The sequence below is a fragment of the Aulonocara sp. 'chitande type north' Nkhata Bay genome, linkage group LG12 (genome assembly GCF_057382095.1).
Source record: "Aulonocara sp. 'chitande type north' Nkhata Bay isolate Kocher_YH1m ecotype deep benthic linkage group LG12, A_spYH_male_GT1.1, whole genome shotgun sequence".
Lineage (NCBI taxonomy): Eukaryota > Metazoa > Chordata > Actinopteri > Cichliformes > Cichlidae > Aulonocara > Aulonocara sp. 'chitande type north' Nkhata Bay.
The window spans coordinates 36,104,938-36,125,184 of record NC_141355.1 but is presented as its reverse complement, the minus strand read 5'-3'; the positions used below and the strand labels follow the sequence as shown (position 1 = coordinate 36,125,184).

Here is a 20,247-nt window from a genome sequence, read left to right as displayed (position 1 = left end):
CCTCAACCAAAATATATTTTGTATTCATAACTAAATAAAACAATTGAACTGGAGTCAAATCGTTCCTAACAGCTAATTAGCACTGACCACCAGAATGAGGCTCTTCCAACTGACATTCAGCTTTTTTTTTTAAGTGCGCAAGTGTGAGTCGGCAGCTTCGGCCTGGCCTGAGTAAATCTAACATATTACAACAAGTTAATTTCATAATCGAATATGACATTAATAAAAGTGATAATTGCAGGTTTTGCTCATTTCTGGTGTTATTTTAAGAGAAGAGACGGCGGTAAATCAGCAAATTGGAGCCAAGTAGTAAGACCTATTTTGAGAGGCGGAGCTGGTCTTCTCCATTCGGCGAGGCGTGTTCGTAATGAAAGGAGCGCGTGAGCGGCGCTTGCTCTGACTTCCTCGCTCATCGGCAGCTACATTGTGTGGAAAGCAGCACGTTGTTGGCTTCTGCACGCTGAACTTTACGCCGAATAAACGTTCTCCTGTTTAAGGAGAAACCGGATTCAAAGCTACCAGATATTTTCTCAGACGTCTGTAAGTTACCCCAGCTTGCGAAAACATGTCGGCCTCGGCGGCAAAAGTGAGTAAAAAGGAGCTGAACTCAAACCATGACGGAGCGGATGAGACCTCCGGTAAGGGGAATGGCGGCCTCCTGTTCACCGCCATTTTCACTTTCTTCTCTTAACATATTTTTGCATTGCCACTTTGTGCATTATTCCTGCTAATTATTTTGTGCACTGCTTTGATTTTTGCATCACGCCACGGGAGCTTCTTCATGGCTGGCCACGGCGGTTGCTGCGTGTATTCGCGCTGCGCTAACGGTGGCTAGCTCCGCAGCTAACATGCCGCTTCTCTTGCCTTCTGTTGTTCAATTCAGACCGGTGCTGAGAGGCCATGTTAGCTCCTTAATTTAGCATCATCAAGCGTGGCCAGTGATGTCGAAGGCTCCTAACTGAGTGTCCGTGTGTAATCTTGAAAGAATATTTTTCTGTGTTTGGGAGTAAAATCACTCCACACTATCCGATAAAGGGTTGCAGCTAATTATTTTTTGTTTTAAAAGGGTTAAAGTTGGCCGTTTCAATTAGCAGTTAGCCAGCCTGTGTGTTGTTGTTGTAACGTTACCTAATGCTAGCAGACGACGCTGTGTTTTGTTACCGCTAAAGATGCATTTAAATCAACTGGTCACGCAGTCAGGTGAACCGGATAATTATTTTATGTGGACGAAAACACACAGGATTTCTACTGTATGGGGGACGGTTTCACAGTAATGGGGGGTATTCTGGCATCTGTCCCCGGTTTTGGTCCCTCATGTTATCGCGGCTCTGTGTGTGTGTGTGCACTCAGATGTCCCACATTTAAACCACGCGGCCTTATAGGTAGCAGCCGGCAGGAAACGGTGAGTGTCTGAGCCGCTAGAGCTGCAGCTATTGGCCGCTTACCTTACGTTAACCTCCGGGGGATTTAATCAGGCATATATCTTTACTTACACTGTACTAACGCAGAATTAAGTTGGGTTTTATTTGCGCTCCGGTAGGTGTTGGTATAAAATTACATTTGGTGTAAAAAGAATTTTCAGATAATGGCAAACTTAGTTTCTCTGTAAAATAAGTTTGTATGAAGGACTGACTAAAAGTAAAAAATAAATAAATGGATAATCGAGGTCCTACTTGACTGTTGCTGTGTGTAATTTGCATATAATAATCTTTTAACAATTTTTTGTTTCCCACAGAGAAAGAGCAGCAAGAAGCTATTGAACACATTGATGAAGTTCAAAATGAAATTGACAGGTAATAAACCTTTTAAGCTAAACGTGTCCTTATAGGGGTAGATTTTCTGCCTTTTAGAAATCTCGGTGATGTTTGCTACATGTTTTGATGAAAAGAGGAACTATGTCGCTAAATTAACATGCTACAATCTGGAAACCTGCATAATCACTGAACTGCATTAAGATGCAGTTATTATAGTGAACAGCCAGAATATTAAATATGACATAGCTTAAAGTGGAAGGGTTGAATAAATTGAAATGCAAGGCAGCATTGTTCATTGTGGTGAAAATGACACTAGAGCATAAAGTAAAATATCAATTAAATATAATTAAACATCTAAATATAATTTAGTGAGGGATTTAATAGGCATATGTCGAAATGTAAATTGGGTTGTTTTGGTGTAAGGCAGAGTTTGGGCTTTTCTTCTATTGAAGAAAAATGAAACTTTTCTTTTAAATTGAATGGTTTTCCTTCAATTTTAAGTACAACTCAAATGAATGTGAATTGAGCTAAATTGGATGATGTTCCAAAAGGTAAACTGAAAGCATATGAGACAATAAACCCTTTTTAAATAATCAATAAATCCAAAATGCAAATAAAGTTTGGGCACAACACTGTCCACTGTTGGACACGCATATGTAAATAAATATAGCATTTATCTATATGTTGACATTACACTTGGTTACCTGGATTGTGCAAATTTTAAACTTCTCTTTTTCTTGTTCAGGTTGAATGAGCAAGCAAGTGAGGAGATCCTCAAAGTAGAACAGAAATACAACAAACTCCGTCAGCCATTCTTTCAAAAGAGGTCAGAACTGATCGCCAAAATCCCCAACTTCTGGGTCACCACATTTGTCAACCATCCACAGGGTAAGCAGATAATCTAAGAAATTTTATTACTCTAATTTGTCTATATTTAAAAATGGCATCACAGTGCCAAGTGTGAGTGATGTGGACAGTGAATCAAGTTTTAAATCTGTATAACCATATGTTCTTCCTACAGTATCAGCCCTACTGGGGGAGGAAGATGAGGAAGCGCTTCATTACCTGAGCCGAGTGGAGGTGACGGAGTTTGAAGACATCAAGTCAGGCTACAGAATAGATTTTGTAAGTGTTTAATGGTTTCACGTAACACTTTAGTGACTATTTTTATTTTTTTTTAATTATTTTTTCCTTTATTTGCAAGTTTTCTTACCTGGGTGCATTTTTAATTTTTCTTTTTCCTTTTTTTAGTATTTTGATGAAAATCCGTACTTCGAAAACAAAGTTCTTTCCAAAGAGTTCCATCTGAATGAGAGCGGAGACCCATCTTCAAAGTCAACAGAAATCAAATGGAAATCAGGAAAGGTATGCACAGCTTTCAGTTTGTCAACCAAAGTAAATGAGTGGATCACCACTTTGACCTATCATGTTTATGAGTGCCAGAGCAAGCTCATTGACTAAACACTCACGATTGACAGTACTCCTGTTTGACATAATGAAGTTAATTTTTTGTTTTGGATAAGACTTTAAACCTACAACTGGGACCATAGACTCATCAGTGAGGTGTTTACAGAGACCAGAGATAAGTCAGAAATGTGATCATAAGGAGTTGCCCTCTGCTGGCAAAGAAGTAGTAATGCAGGTTAAAGACTACTCTATTTTCATAACCCAGAGCTATTAAATCTACAGTTTATAGATTTTATTCAGAATTGTAGTGAGTTTGTGACTTTTATATCTCACATTGTTAGTTTTAAATGTAATGTGCTGATAATGGGTAGTGCTGAGAATTTTTTTTCCTGTACCAGTCACAAACTGTTTGGTAACTCCTGATGTTTTTAGGACCTGACCAAGCGCTCCAGCCAGACACAGAACAAAGCAGGAAGGAAGAGGCAACACGAAGAACCAGAGAGCTTCTTCACTTGGTTCACTGATCATGCCGACGCGGGCGCTGATGAGCTCGGGGAGGTCATCAAGGATGACATCTGGCCAAACCCTCTGCAGTACTACCTGGTATGTTTATGATGTTTAGTCTGTATTACAATGTTCTCACATCTTTCATCAATCCATGAAATGATAACAATGTAAGTACCAGAGCAAGAAAATGCTTAAGATTTCCTCATCTCTAGGTTCCTGATATGGAGGATGAAGAGGGTGAAGGTGAGGAAGATGAAGAGGATGAGGAGGGTCTGGAGGACATTGATGAGGAAGGAGATGAAGATGGCGAGGAAGATGAAGAGGATGATGGAGAAGATGGAGAGGTAATCTACTAAAAGCTGAGAAAATTGATGTGAGTGGTGCGGGGTCACCTCCCCTCCCTCTTCACTTGCTAACTGCGTGATGTCTCGCTCTTTCAGGACGACGAGGGAGAAGATGACTAAGAAAACCACCATTTACCAAGACCCTCAACCTTCTATTCCCTGTTCAGTTTTTCCACTCATGTTCGGGAGCAAAGGTTTTATTTTATTTTTTGTTACTTTTTTTTTCTTTTCTTTTTTTAATCCGTGTGTGCTTCATTTTCCATTCTGAAGCCTCTTTCACTTGTTGGTGCCATTTTTTGTTATCCCTCGACTCATCTAAGGCAAATGGCACTTTGCCCTGAATTTTGAGTACCATCCCCCTCAAGTCATCTAAAAATGATAATAAAAAAGTCTAAAAAATAGAATCAGCACGGCATCCTAAGTAGATTTGAAGACTATTCACACAGAAGTTCTTCTGTTCAAGGTTGTGTGGTAAATTGATTAAAGCCATGGTGTAGTGACCTAGCGCTAGCAGACCTCTAAATATTTTTTTTTCTTTCATTTTTTTTAATTTTATTTTATTTTTTTTCATTTGGGATGTTGAATCCTTAAAACTTATTTTCCCCTACGTGCTTAATGAGTACCAGCTCATTCCTTTGACTTGTAATGTTTAGAGGGAGGGCAGGGTGGGGCAGGAGTATGTTGGATATTGGGGAGAGTGGTTATTTTGACACCATTTCTATGGGACTTTTTTTTTTCATTGTATTGTTTTACAGATATCCATGAGATTTGAAATGACATTTTTAATAAAGAACAAAATGGAAAAAAAAACAAGCTTGTAAATTTTGCCCCCCACTGCTTCATGGGTTTAAAAAATGGACCTGTTATCTCAGAATTTACATTTAATCACCCCTTTTCCTTTTTCGCTTGGGGTGGGGGGGAAGAAATTGTTTTAAATTTGAGGTGTACAACTTGCTTTGTTACGATAATAAAACTTACTGTGTATAAATGTGTGGGTGCATTCAAATTTAAGAAAATATAATTCAGGTAGTGGCAAAGGCACCAGGGTTAACTACTTGTAAAGTCTGTCAGCTGGAGAAGGATTTTGGAGTCATAAGCAGGCTGGAAGCAAAGTCCTCTGTTAGTAGGCGATGGGTGATTAAAGCCAAGAAGGTGTGCTCCGATTCCTTGAATTTGCTTTTTGTTATCCTGTCAGGCCAGTCACTTGGCTGGAAGGCCCAACCTAGAGAAAAGTGACAAAATCAGTTACCTGAAAGCAAGATGTAACTTGTTCAGGTGTTTCAGAGAAGTGGGATACATGTCAGTGCAGGTTAACCATAAAAGCCTGAATTCAGATGTACTAAATCCCGACTTAAAAATGAACTATTTTCCAGATCTGTATTTAATAACTTCAAGTGCTTTAGCTTGGATAAAAAACACACTTGAAAGAAATGTGCATGTCTCAACGTTCATTACATACAAATGCAGTCAGCCGTACCTTTAAAAAGTAAGGGGTGAGTATCTAAGGAAACATCTAACCTATATAAATTTGTTCAAAACAAGCATCTTAAAAGAAGGCCTAGTCATATCTCTAAAGTTGTGGCCAGGTAGGGCTCTATATGTGACTGAGTTGCAGTCATCTAAGGGATCAAATTCATGTTTCAGATTGTGGCACAGATGGTATAACACAAGGCCTTAAACCTGCATTCTTTTCAAAGGCCACCAGGGGGTAAATCTTGTGGCCTCAACGGGACTTCTGGTCCTTTACAAGTCTATGGGAAAACTACCCTCTGCTCTGCCCCTGGAAAACTTTTTTTTGTGGTGCGCTAATGGCTCAGTCGCTCATTTTGGGGCATAATAAAACATTTCATAAACGGGTCATTCAAAATGTCAAGATTATCCAGGATACGCAGATAGGAAATAGTTTGGCAGATTGCAAACAATAATTTTTCATCTGTTTAGATAAGGTTTTACTACTAATATACAGTTAAAATATATTGGATTAACTTGTTTATATGACTGTAAAGCACAAAAATATACAACTAACATATAAAGACGTAAAACAGAGTTATTATAGTTGTTTATTTCTAATTTATTTTAAGTTTTTATTTCCTCGATCAGTAGATCGACGTTTCGATTTAGCTTTCTCACACATGAGTTTAGTTAACTGTAATAACCCTGATGTGTAGGTTTACCCACCTAGGTGAGTGTTACACCTGGGACAGGTGGCCACGGTCCAGGAGAACCCCGGGAACCAGGAGAAGCGCTTGTCTGACGGCCAGTGCTGAGTAACGTCGGCTTTTCTGAACGTGATCACCTCAAACCGGTGTCCGTGGGGATTTTCAAACAGCTGAACGTTAACCCTTCGACCCCCGAGCAGCGTGTCGTTGCGGCTGGAGAGCGCCAGCCGGCTAGGCACGGAGCGGATGTCCGTCCCGAGTGCTAACTCGTGTCCGCAAGCCCTGCACAGGATCAGGGTGTTCGTGCTGCTAGCTCCTCGGTCCTGTGCCTCCGCTGCAGCAGCCGCAACACACGCTTCACCGAGCTTGTGGGCACTGGGGTAAAACAGGAGCATAAAGAAAACGTACTGCCCCAGCATGTTTGTTAGCAGCCACGCGCACATGGAAGGCTAACCACAAGCTAAGCTAACTGAAACTCTTAGCAGCTTTGTTTTTAGCTGACACGGCGCATGGAGCGAGAATCAATAATTGGCTGTCAGATATCAGCACAAATGATAAAACATATAAATCTCTGACCACTAAATTTTTGTGTACATTTATTATATCGTTTCGATTGGTGGACTTTGGAGCGGCTGGCTAGTATAAACGTGTTAGCTTAAGATTCGGAAGTGCCACAGAAATAAACAGGAAGTGGATTCATCTCTAGCTCATCTCAGACGTCGAGCACTGCGGTGTTATTTAACTGGAAAACGGCTATTTACTTTAGCAGAAAAGCCACCAGTATACATGATCTGAATTTGAAAAGTAAAGCATTTAACAATATGTTCATTTTTTTTGGTCTGGGTTTTTTTTTTGTTATAACGGTTTTGTGCTGCGTTCACGTTACATGGTTTCAAACGGAATTCCCGAAACCGTCATAACAAAGGTATCTGCTGCAGCTCCATTGTTGCTATAAATATGTAACAACTGATCTCATTTTATAAAGTTTAAGAGATAGATTATTCCTATTAGAATTGAAGCGTGAAACCATTTAAGAAGGGTATTAATTTATTTGGATTTTTTCCGACACCACCTAAAGGCAGCGTGGACTTCACGATTACTTTTAATGGTTACCACGGACAACGCTTGCACAAAACTTTCCTCTCAACCAATCACAAAGCGGGATCTTGCAACCGAGCCAATCATCAGGCCGGTCGTTTGTCAAGCCAAACAACCGTTTTCTTTACTGGGAGAAGCCGAGATTCATCTTGGAAGTAGACTGTGTATCATGATAAAAATGTGCTTTTTAATACTTATTTTAACGGGTCATTAATGTGCCCAAACGGGGTCTATGAGAATGAAAACCCGGGATTCACCTCCGTCGCCGCCACCGGTTCACCTCCACGTACTGGAGACTACACCTATACATGTTCACATGAGGAGGAGTCCCAGCAAAACCCCACAGGTTACTGTACTTTATAGATTCGGGGAAAATACTGCTGATGTTAATCACATGTCGTATTTCTGCTGCAAAGATTTGTTAGTTTTCTTCTAGACAGCCCTCGCCCCACCTTTTCGCAAGCTTTCAAAGAGTTTCCAGAGGAACAGGACGCTACGTTAAGTCTTGAAGCGTTTCACCTGAATCTGTTTACCTTTTCTAAAGAGTCGGGAAAAAGGTGCCCAGGTGAAGGGCGACGGAGGTAGACCAAAGGTCCGGAAGCCGTGGATTCCTCCGGGAAGGCTGTCCTGCAGAAGAGATGTGGACTCCCACAAGTGCCAGGTCTCTTATTACTGTTCATCTCTGTTAAATGTACTGGGATCTGTGGAGAGGAAAGATTTTCTGGCAGCAGCTTGTTTCTTTAACAAAACAGATGTACCGAAAGTATCAAAAAGACTACAACCAGAACCTATACTCTCATTTCAGGGCTGATTTACAAATTAACAAAGGTAGCTGATATCCATTACCATGGACCATCCGAACTACCCACGCAAAGAGTATTCACATATCACTTTGAGCTTATATTCCTTATTTTGACATGTTCGAGCGATGTTTTTCTGTTATGCTGTCTACCTGCCACTGATGGCACAATATGCACAACATAGGGCCATTTACAAGAAAAAGTAGAAATGAAGTAAAATAAGTAGAATTTAAGCAAGACATAAAAAAACTACAACCATGGGACTTGAGGATTTTAAAAATGATGTCCAGAGCAAGAGAAAAATGTCATAAATATCCACAGACATAGAAAAAATAAAAATAGTGAGCTGAATAAAAGGAGTTGGATACATTTTAACCCACAAACACTTAATCACACAAAGAACAACTGCTACAGTGGCTAACGTAGCAGGCGTTAAAAGACTTCAACTCCCACAACACCCTGCACATCATAGAGAGCAAGGAGTTCCCCTCCTAAATAATATTTGCATATGACAGACACATCTGGTCAACCCCTCACTGACTGGGATGTATTAATCATAGAGAGCCTAAGACAGGACCACCTTTTTGGCTTTAATTTGAGGATTAAACATAATTTTATTTTTTCTAAGACACAGTCGAGGATACTTTGATGAACATGTACCTTGTTTCTTTTGGTAGGTGCAGCTGTTTTCAGTTTATTTCTGTCTTCTTTGAGGCTGATCCCTGAACCGTATTTCTGTTTGTCGTGATTAGACGAGCCGAGTGCGGCATCAGACAGAAAATGGGATCAGACATCAGAACGAAGCAGAGGAGCAGGAGGAAGAGCTGGATGCAGTGTCCAAGGACCTCAGCATCCTACTTAGAGAGCAAGAGAGCTTTCGCCGTTTGAGGAAGTACGTACAGCTTCAGCAGTCTGACACACAAACATTTGTACTACTGACCTCATATCCAGAGGAAGTTTAACCAAACTGGTTTAGTTGTACAGTTTCTCTGAATCTTCTCACAGGAGCACGAAACAAATGCTGAACGAATTCATGTTATAGCAATGATTAGGCAAAATGAATAATGAAATTAATGATGATGAGTGCCATTTCTCCTATTCCTATAATGTAAAAGCTGCAATGGAAGAATATGCAGTTAAATCAGATTTTTTTTCATTTGGTAAATCTGCCAAAAAAACTTTTTACTACAAAAGTCTTCTACTGTAATCTTTGCGTTGCAGAAGTCTCTTTAATGGGTGGCAACAAGTTTTTACACATATCTTTGTAAAGCAATAAAAGGAGGAGAACTAACAGTGAGTTAGTTACCTCTTGGGAGCTAATGTTCGTAGATTAAGGTGTTTTAGTTAATTTTATTTATTTTACAATTTAATGGACTTAACCAGCGGTGTCAAACTGCAGTCCTCGAGGGCCAGCAGTCAAGTTCTATAGTCTTGCTAATGACCTACTAATTTTATTCAGGTGTGTTACAGCAGGGACACATGGAAAAGTTTCACTACACCGGCCCTCAAGGACTGGAGTTTGACACCTGTGGACTTAATGAACTATACGCACCTGTATTGGTAGAGATTAGTATGTCAAATGCCTGATAAACTACCAGTGTGCATGGTTACCAGCACAACACTGAGAAAGATGGCGTAGCAGAAGGCTGCTCACCCAGAATCAAGGGTGCCCTGAATAACTGCTGCACCTTTAAACAGGTGGTGTGATTGATGCAGGTCAACTGGAACGGGGACTGGGTACCAGAGGAATCACACAGTGTTGGCAGTCAGGGGAAGAGAAGGAGAACAAGTGGATTTAGCACAAGGAAATACAAGTTTCAGCTTTCAGTGACTCCTGCAACGATACTCTAGTAGAGGAAACGAGAATAATAAGGCCAACTTTTACTCCAATATACTTTCTGCTGATGCACACAATGATATTTCAGGTCTGCTTTGTTTACAGGTCAGATTCTCGAGGTCAACACAGAGGGGCAGATGTGCTCCTGAGAGCCCTCGTTGAAGCAGAAATTGACGGCGTAGCTGTAGCCAATCAGCTGACAGCTTTGAAGGAAACTATGGACAGCTTTGCCAAGGTAAAACCTGCACTGGAAGATATTTTACTGATAAATCAAGTGGATGAAGAAATGAGGCAGAAGGAATAGATTAGGACATGTTTGGATGTGCATGTTTATTTATGTTTTAGGACAAGACGCCATCAAAACTGCACGCAGCTTCTCTGGAACGGCAGCAGAAGTTGTTGTTGGAAAAGATCGAGATGTTTGATAACACACACCACGGCCTCCGACAGCTCCTCAGAGAGTGGAGTGAACATGAGGTAGAGGAAGAAGACAAACGGTCCCAGCCCACTGTTCCTTCAGTGGGCTGGTTTCAGTCATTATGCAAATGTACTGTTTATAAGATCGGGGAAACCTGCAGTCAGCTGAGACTGAAGAAGTCACTTGGATGAGTGACGAAACTCCCACAAAACGCTACATCCAGATGAACAGAATCAACTTTTGGAGATTAAGGAGTGGGACTGTCAGCGTGCCTTCATTCACTCCTGACTTTTACTGTATCCACAGCGGGAATCACTGGTGAGGTCAGAACAGACAGACACCCTGAGAAAGAGACTGGCCGACAGTGAAGCAGACAACATGGTGAGTGATTATCACCCGCTTTTTACCTCATTTTACATCAGAGAAAATTTCTGAGAAGACGTTTCTTCTTTTGCAGCGCCTTCTGGCCAAACTCACCCACAAGGAGAAAGAGGCCTCAAAGCTTGCAGAGCATTTGGACTTTGAAAAGGTTTTCCACAACTAACTGATACCTCTCAGACAGACGTGCGCACCCTTAATGATCTCTCCCGCTCATCCTCTGCTTCCCTCTCTCATTGCAGGACAATGTGAAGACAACCGAGGAGCTTTCAAGAATCCTGGAGTCAACTCGCAGCCACCTGGAGTCTCAGCTGAGCCGAGCAGAGGCAGAAAAGACCCGACTGGCCGCTCAGATTCAGGTCTGTTAACACAGAACGCGATCATATGCATTAACACACTGGAACAAGCAGACATAGACTACAACCAAAGACTTAAAAACCCTTTTGATATCTCAGGCCACATTTACTAGTCAATGCAATTAATGCGATCGCAAAAAAATGCACAAGTGAGAGTGCAAAGTTCTGCAATTTAACTGCCAAAAATGCCACATGAAGGAATCTAAAGACATATTTGGTGCAAAACCTGGGGTGTGCCATAGCAAATACTTGTAACACTTTATTTTCATCTACGTTTAAAAATGCCTGAAAACAAGTTACACTGAATGAATATACAATATATAATAAAATGAAGGTTGTAAAGAATAAAAAAGTAAAAGTAAAAACACAACCAGACCATCAGCCACTGTGTGGCTTCCTCCAAACTCTAATTCATTCCACCTGTTTAGCTGTGAACTTCAGTAAACAGGATATATGACTAATCTTAATACCTGTACCCCCAGGATGAAGTTACTACATCCAGTGTTTACACTGTTCCAGACATCAACACCAACTTAACACCAAATGACCATTGCAATTCCTGCAATCTGCTGAAAACAGCACAAACTAGCAGGTCAAAAAAAGATTGACCCAATGAGGGAGCAACAAATCTACTGAAATAATAATGGAGTGTAGGCACTGGCACATGTTTCTCCCCAGAAACAGCAGTTAGGGTCAGTGAGCGCCAGCTGAAGGAGAATCAGTATGTTCTAACATGAAGGCAAACTCCTCTGGGACTGTGTGCGGATAAATGCGAGGCTCTGGATCAATCTCACAGCTCAGAAAGAGGAGGGCTGATTTATTACAGCTGCATAATCTTGAAATCTGTGAGTAAGAGCTGACTTACGTATGTGTAAGAACATGAAACAATATTTCTTTGACTCTCAGTTATCGTGCCAAGTGTGTGCATTGCTCCTGTATTTTTTTTGCATGGCATGCGAGGCTGCATGTATTACATGTTGTACGATTGAGATATCTTGACACGCTCTGTGAACGTTTGAGTCACACAGATCTGATACAGAAGGGAAACTTGTGCGACTACAGTTTTCATTATGGATGATCTCTGTGGAAATGTGACTAAAACCTGGAGCAATGAAGCCTCCACTACGCTCATGTTCAGGTTTCATGAGTGTGGTTCAGTAATGGGTTTAGACTGGCCACAAATATACAAGTGTTCACACCTTTCAGTTACAAAACAGACACTGAAGCTCTTTCTTTAAGCCAAAAGAGGCTTTTCCCAGGACAAGTAAGTCTGGCACAATCTTTTTAAAGTTTATAGCAGCACTTTAGCTGCTTTGTTTCTCTCGTCCTTGTTCTGAACATATGTTTTCTTTCATGTATCTGTTGTAAATTGTCCACATAACAGTGCATGTCAAATAAGTAACAACAAGAGTCTTTTGATGTGCACACTTTGCCAGTGAAGGTAATTCAGAATCCTAAACTCACCCTTTAGCATTCATTACTCTTTAAACCAGCTTTCCTGCTTCTCTCTCTCTCTGTAGAGGATGCATCAGAGCCAGGAGCAGCAGCAGAAGGAGCTCCAGGTGCTTCAGGAGGAGCTGCAAACTCTTAGGGAGCAGAGGGAGGCCGAGGAGAGAAGTCTGGCCCTGCTCACCGAGCAGGGAGAGCGAGCCGAGGAGGCCGCCAGGCGGTTCGCGGACAAACTTCAGGAAAAGGTCAGTATGTGCAGCTCGTGTGATTAAACCTGGTCACTGGTTTCCTAAAGTCACACATTACCTACATTACATCCTGTGATGAACTAAAAGCTATTTTCCAATCCATATTTTTAAAAATCTTTTCACAGTATTTCATCATTTTCTGGTATTGCAGTAGATTATAGATGGAGAAGGTGGTGGAGAAAACATGTTGGTTCCTTTGTGTGACCGTCACACCTCTGTGTGGTTTCTTCTGCATGCAAATGAGTTTTCTCTGCGGTGTCTTGTCCGATCATGTGGTTTATGCAAATCTGATTCAAAGGAGAGCCGCTTGGCCAAGTGGCAAGTTTCCAGTGAAACACGCAAGCAACAGAGGTGAGGACTGCCTGCTGAAGGAACAGCAGTCTGACTGAGCCTGTAACAGGCATACAGACACTTCCTGCTTACTCTGTTCATTCTCTTTCACCTGTTCACCTTATTGAAGGTGACTTGTTTATGAGGAGCACTTGAAATAATAAATAAGGTCAAAAACAAAAGAAGAAAGTGTGTGAGTGTTTTTGTTTTTTCTTAAAGGAGTCCCAGCTGGCTCAGGCTCTCTCTACATCCAGTGACTGGTGCCTCCGTCATTCCAAGGAGGCAGCGGCTAAAGGACAGCTAGAACAGGAAATCTCTGCTCTCAAACAGTGAGTGCATTCATGGAAACACTCATTTAGTTCTTGTTTCTGTAAATAAATCGATAAATGTAGCCCAGCATCATCGGACAAAATGTGAGTCACCCTGAAAATTAAGGCGGCCGTGGTCAGTTTGAAATTTATGTCTTTATAAGGAATTTCAAGTCCAACTTTGTCTGGTTTGCTGGAGACCTGGAAGATGACAACAATGAGATGTGTAAGGCAGGGGTGTCAAACATAAGGCCTGAGGGCCAGAATCGGCCCTGCAAAGACTCAAATCCGGCCCACTAGACAGCTTTGGAAAATATGAAGGAGTACATAGATTTTGACTTTGTAACTGTATTTTCATAAGTTGGACAACTTTTCTTATTGATAAAGGAACCCTCCCCATTTCTATTTCATAGTACACCAAAGTAATTAAGTAACAGATAAACAATTACATGACAAAAGTCCCTGCTTTTTCACTATCTACTATAGAAATGTCTGTCTCCTTATTTGATATGTAAGAAATGTTGTTTTTATAATTATGGGACAGTCTGGGGAATCAACAAACAGAACTTTTTTTGAGCCAGTATTAGCAAGAGAGCTGGGGGCAGCGGGGCCATCACATGGTCCATATCTGGAGGATTCCCCAGGCACGGCTGAGCTCGCACTGAGCTGGTTCAGTTCCTCCAGATATCAGCCAGATATCCTGGTCTGGTCCACGTCCTCCAGAATAGCCATGGTGGCAGAGCCGACTGTTCCATGGGAGGAGGAAATGGAAGTGGCTTTGGAGAGAAAAGCCAAATGCTGACAAACAGGGTGGAGTTGCGTTCACCTTTCCAGCTGGAGATGGATGCAGAGGTTTCTTAAATGTCTTTGTCACAGGTCGCATGAGGAGGAGAGCTCTCTAAGGTCGCACAGAGGAGCCAGAGCAGGGGAGCTGTAGTCTGTGGAGGAATGATGTTGTGGGATGAGGATCCTAGGACAGGCCGCAGGGGCTGCTCCGACACACCGAGACCTTCCAGGATTAAAGGAGAAACCTCGGGGGTGGGGGAGGGGTGGCAACACACTGACAACCCTGCAGCTTAGTCTGTAGCACTTTTGGAGATGCTTCAGTGTGCAAGGCAGGTGAAACCAGCTGTGCTTATATCAGACAAGCATACATTTACTGGACTTTAAACTTTTTTTTTACAGGGAATTTCCTTCCCTTAACATATGTTAAATGGAAACCCAATTTAAGAAATGAGGAGAAAAGGATGTGGAAGTGGTGGGCAGCGTGGGGTCATTTGGTTGGACCACAGACTCTTGACTGTGTTTTTTTACTGTAACCCTGTCGAAAAATCCCACCACAGCAGAACGTGTACGAGGCCGTAGAGATGCCCAGGTGGCAGCGGACTCGTGCACCTCAGCAGCTGATATCGTTCACTTAAGGTTGTTCATTACTGTAGGTAAACAAGGATCTGTGACTGGTATAATCTATGTTCCTCCTGTTCATGCTGGACTTGGGAAATCAGCTCTCTGGTGTCTCTTTTTCTGCTTCTTGAAATCACTAGCAGTAAGATGACTGCTAACCCTCCCACCCTACAAAATCACCCATCACACAGTTTTTATAAAGGAGGGAAAAAGCCGGAAAAAAACAAAAACGTCTTTGTATCCGGCGCTTTTTTATTTACTTTTATTTATTTGGCACTTCTGTATCGGCTCCATTTTTCAGGCCCAGAGGGTGTCACTTGACACAAACTGGTACTGAAACTGAGGCTACTGACACTTTGGAGCTGCAGCATCTGTGTTATGGCCAGAAACTGAAGCAATGTTACTTAGAAAATTGTGGTTGTTGAGTAAAGTAACCTTTTATACCTGTCTATGTCACAGTCAGGTGATCGAGCTGCACGCTCAGCTTCAGTCAGCGGAGGAGAAGAGTCGGACAGAGAGGGAGGAGCTCCGGGATCAGCTGCATCATCTCAGTGCCGAAAACGCCTCCACCAAGCTGCACAATCAAAGTCTCAAGGTATGTTCAGGAGAGTTAGCAGCACGCTATGGATTTGGTTGATATGAAATAAAAACTGTTAAAGAAAAACCAACAGCTAATGTTGTTTCAAAGCTTCTGTGGTCTAAGGGAAATGTATTTATGTGTAGTTTATGATAAACATGCCTCACATTTAGAGTCAGCTGACGTCTTCTGAGGAGACACAGCGAGGGCTTCAGTCTGAAGCTCGTCAGCTGAAAGCGTCGATCAGGAAGTATGAAAACCTGGTGGAGAAGTACAAGAAGAAGGTACAGATACGCTCACTTTAAATACAGATTTAACATGAAAGTCAGATGGTACTTTGTTCTTACATATTATAACTTTTAAAAATGACTTTAAAGTCTCTGTGCTGAAATCGAACCCGTGTCGGGGTGATAAACCTCTCTGCAGGTCCAGCAGGCTCGCCTGGAGTCCGAGGAGTACTGCCTGAAGCTGGAGGCGGTGCAGAAGGAGGCGCTAGACGTGCACGTCAGCCTGGACAGGGAGAAGGAGCAGGTGAGGCGGGAGCTGCTGGGGCGGCTCAGAGAGCTCGAGACTCTACCGGACAGATTGAGGAAGACCGAGCAGCAGCTCCGAGAAGCCCAGCAGGAGGCTGACGCACGCGAGAGGAGGAACATGGAGAATAACTCCGCCCTCTCTGAAGTCAGGCACAAGGTAGAGGTTTCATTCAGACCCAAAAGACCCAGCATACTTAAAAATCTGGAAAGATTAACAAGTTTGATGAATATAATCCATGCAGAGTGTCCCCAGGAACCCGTCATGGCTGACATGTTCCACTAAACGTTTTCCTTTGCAGGTGGAGCAGCAAGGCACTCAGCTGGAGACGCTTCAGCAGAGGAACCTGCTGCTGCAGGAGGAAAACAACGTCTTGAAGGAGAAAGTGTACAACTTCGAGAGGTAACAGTCACAGAGAAACTGCATTTAATGGACGTTATTCAATTCAAGTTTATTTATATACTGCAGAGCCAAATCACAACAACAGTAATACAGATAAATCTGTATTATATCTGATCTTTTCCAAGCTGAGACACTAGATTTGTGTGTTGGTTGCAGGAGGCTGGAGGGCTTGAAGGCAGAAAACAGAGAGATGTCTCAATCTCTCGCTTCGAAGGAAGCCAGTATCCACAGCATCCAGCAGCAGCTGGAGGAGAAGAGTCACGAGTGCAGCGTCCTGTCCAGACAACTGCAGCAAACTCTGGACGACGTACAGAAACAGGTACAGACACGTGGAGTCACGGAGGTCTCACAGTTCCACAAAACATCACACACCAGACGGGTGAATGGGTTAGCGATCTGCGATGAGTTTAAAGCCAGAGGTTTCAGCATCAAGACGGTGGCTCTCCTTCAACTTCTTAACAGCTACCAAGATGCTGCTGAACTGGTTAGAAGTGGAGTTTGGTTCACATCTACCTCACCCAATAAAATTCTCCTAATAGAATAACTGTAAAAGGAAATGCATGTAAGAGAAGTGATTTGACAGGTAGCATCACTCATGATCCTGGACTTCCCAAACTCTAAAGTGTTCAGCAGTGACCTGGAGGATGTTAAGAGATTGCCATGGTTACTGGTGCTGAACACTTAAGCTTTTCTGAAGCAGGTTGCGTTTGGAGTTTTGGTTTAAAATCAGCTGGAGGCTCCACAGTGTCACTAATTCTTTTATTTTGATTTAATAGCTTTTATACCTGTCCCCGGATTGGGAGGGAGGGATGGATGTTTTATGCACACTGCTGATCTGTATCTCACTAACGTCACTGAGTGAAGTCCTGCAGTGCAAACACTGACACACAGCTTGCACGCATTAACTTGGTGATGCAGAAGGTGTTTAGACTGCTGTTAAGTCTGCAATTAAAGCAGTAAAAACTTAGACTGCAATTGAGATTAGAAAATCAGTCAGTCGACTTTGTTACTACATACATTACTTATTGCAGGCAATATAAATCAGTACATTTAATTTCACATTGATGTGGTCAAAAAATCTAATGATTTCCATCTCTCCTTCATTGGTCTGTGGGTCAGTCAGAGCTGAACACAGCAGGCAATCTTTAACTTAAATGGCGAAACAAATGTGTTAACTTGTGATCGAGCAAAATTGTCCTTAAGTCAATTAAATCAGACTTTTTTTTATATATTTGCGCGATTAATCCTGTTAGTAAAGTGTTAGTGCTGCTAATGTGGGTGAGGCTCAAAACTTTGGTTGGTGTTTCTGTTCTGTATTAAACTGATGATCCAGAGTTTACACCTCCTCAATGTGAGCTGTGTCCACGTCCACACTGACTGCTGATCATTGAGTTAAACTGGGGTAAAAACTAAAGCTTTGATTTAGGTGTTTGTACACACTCACTAAAGATAAGGTCAAAGAAACTAAATCATCAGTTTTTCCCTGAAGGATTTCGGTGCTCATATGTTTATTTTTCACGTTCGGCCTGCAGGTAGACGACAGCATGCAGAGGGTTTTAGCCAAAGAGAGATCGTCTCAGTCTAAAGCCCTGGACCTCCAGAGCCAGCTGAGCCGAGCCAAAACGGAGCTGAGCCAACTGCAGCGAAACAAGGAGGAAGTAAGTCACCGCTGAATGCTTCTACATATGCAGGCAGGCTTCGATAAAACCAAGAGGCCAGCACAAAAGTATTTCAGGAAAGCTCCTTCTGGCCCATTTGGGTCAGTGGCAACAGTTCCACCAACTTTCTACAGCAGTCAGCAGAGGAGGTGTTTGAAACCTGTGGCAAACATGGAGAAAGGTGGAGCGGGAGCCACTTTTCACGTTTCGCTCATTTGCAAATAAAAACATAGTTAGGACCACATGTTCATGTAAAATATTTTAAGATTAAGGCCAACTAGCCTTTCAAAAAAAAGTTTAAAACACAGCAGCTCCTCCGTCACAGCTCACTGAGGAGCTCCAGCCTCACGCAGCAAGTGGCAACATGACGGAGACAGCAAGCTCAGGTGTTGTGAACGTAAATGTGTTTTCAAATTTCCAGCAGCAGCGCTCGTTACTATAATCACTATAAAAACCTTCGCAGGTAAAAAGCCAATCACGGTCCTTCATTAAACCACCTGTTCAGCAATCATAAACGTGAAGACAGTCATCCTTTCAGCTGCTCGCTGTTTCACAGAGTTTCAGGATGAAGAAAAAGCATGAAGACAAACTCCCAGCTCGGTTTCTCACTCTGGAAATCTGGAAGTCTTTGTAAACTTTGCTGCAGGCTGACAGCAGCTGTTCACTTTCTCTCTATATATTTCTGTTACTCTGGTTCATTGTTCATTAATTACCATCAGCTCCTCACCCATAAATGCTTTGAAGAAGTTACTGTTGCTGTGACACGTGTAAATGTGCGCATCACTCCTGTTTTTTTTTGTCCAAAGACACACAGAGACTCTTATTGCTTTCACTGGTTTTGTCCTTTTAGTAAATCTGGGCAGATTTAAGGCAGCTTTGGTACTGAAACTGATACATCACATGATAATGATGCTCAAAGATGGTCAGAGAAAAAAAGGTGATGTTGTGATGTAGAAGTGTATCCCTGCCTTTGTTTCCCAGATGGAGCGGCGCTTCCAGAGCCAGCTGCAGAACATGAAGGACCGGCTGGAGCAGTCGGACTCGACAAACCGCAGCCTGCAGAACTACGTCCATTTTCTCAAAACCTCCTACGGAAATGTGTTTGGTGACTCTCTGCTTGGAAGCTGACAAGCAAAATTTATCCAGCCTGACCAGCAGTGATCCTCCCGAACTATCGTACGGGACATAAACCGCATTTATTAAAGGTCTGCTTTTGACTTGAAGGTTTCATGTTTTGTATGAAATGAATAAATTTGAATTTATGGATAAATTCTCAGTTATTAGTAGCCCAAACATTTTATTTATGTATAACTTACCAGTAACTTAGCAACTGCAAAGCCAAGATAAGAAACTCCAATAAGAGTTTTTATGATTTACAATATTCTTTCAGATTTACAAACATAAAAAATTATGTGGTTTATATTATAGCATTTTGTATTTTACACCAGAGTGTCATTAAAGTCAATGTAAAAAAAAGAAGAAAAACAGACTTGTTTCATTTATGTTAGGAGGTACTTTTGGAACATTATATCTACATTGTAAGACTACAATGTAGAGAAATTGGACTAAAAAACCAGCGTTTTAGTTCACCACAGCATGTTTTACCCTGTTGTTTTATGCGTGTCAGATAAACGAGAACAGTCTGTGAAACATATCAATACAAAGACTGGATGTTTAAAAAAGAAGGAACATCTAGGGCCTGATCTGCTAACGGTCTGCGGCAGTGCAGTCTTCTTTTGGCCTTAAAAAGCATGTTTTATACCTGTTATGGTTATGATGTTTGGTTCTAGAAGTTTTTTATTTTTATTTTCAGTTTCCAGTCCTATGATCAGTACTACTTGGATTTTTATGAAGCAGCAGAAATGAACTTGTTTCTTGGTAGAATGCTGATTAAGTAAACTGGATAGTCGTATAGAAATTATAGAAATATTACTAGAGAACCCTGCGACTGCATGTAATGAAACACATGTTATTTTCTTATGTTTTCCTGCTGAGTACTGAGCCAGTAAAACCCTTTTCTTCTCCCTTGTTTAGGATTTCTATGACTGAAGTCAAACATCACAGTAAACATTAATTCATGATAATCCTACAGGCTCGAATGCAAGAATAGACCTTATCAATCCAAACTGAGTTATACTGAACCTTGAAAATACTTTGATCAGTTAATATAGCTCATAATCTTGATTTAGAGAGTTTGTATAAATCTATGTTCTTCACGCGAAGCAACTGGAAAAGAAGCAGATTTTCTTACAGCAGTTCAGCTGTGAACTATAGGAAGGCGT

The 20,247-nt window shown here is 41.7% G+C and overlaps 3 protein-coding genes across 3 annotated transcripts; 2 read left to right on the top strand and 1 right to left on the bottom strand.

The window, feature by feature from the left end:
• The first annotated feature begins 361 nt into the window (after positions 1-361).
• Positions 362-5,000, top strand: seta (SET nuclear proto-oncogene a). The gene is made up of 8 exons (XM_086315433.1): positions 362-638; positions 1,736-1,793; positions 2,500-2,642; positions 2,776-2,879; positions 3,006-3,119; positions 3,594-3,764; positions 3,881-4,012; positions 4,109-5,000. Exons 1-8 carry the CDS (start codon positions 566-568, stop codon positions 4,130-4,132), a joined length of 819 nt encoding a protein of 272 aa, XP_086171559.1. The 5' UTR covers positions 362-565; the 3' UTR covers positions 4,133-5,000.
• Positions 4,208-7,005, bottom strand: LOC147318004 (uncharacterized). The gene is made up of 2 exons (XM_086315434.1): positions 6,191-7,005; positions 4,208-5,234 (listed from the first exon to the last, which is right to left on the bottom strand). Exons 1-2 carry the CDS (start codon positions 6,612-6,614, stop codon positions 5,080-5,082), a joined length of 579 nt encoding a protein of 192 aa, XP_086171560.1. The 5' UTR covers positions 6,615-7,005; the 3' UTR covers positions 4,208-5,079.
• On the top strand, positions 6,227-19,592 carry LOC147318003 (outer dense fiber protein 2-like). The gene is made up of 17 exons (XM_086315430.1): positions 6,227-7,615; positions 7,814-7,930; positions 8,822-8,961; positions 10,012-10,141; positions 10,252-10,383; positions 10,631-10,705; positions 10,782-10,853; positions 10,945-11,061; positions 12,579-12,752; positions 13,305-13,414; positions 15,257-15,392; positions 15,548-15,658; positions 15,801-16,064; positions 16,207-16,307; positions 16,464-16,626; positions 17,840-17,965; positions 18,947-19,592. The coding sequence occupies exons 1-17, from the start codon at positions 7,502-7,504 to the stop codon at positions 19,091-19,093; spliced, it is 2,229 nt and encodes a 742-aa protein (XP_086171556.1). The 5' UTR covers positions 6,227-7,501; the 3' UTR covers positions 19,094-19,592.
• Positions 19,593-20,247: the final 655 nt, after the last annotated feature.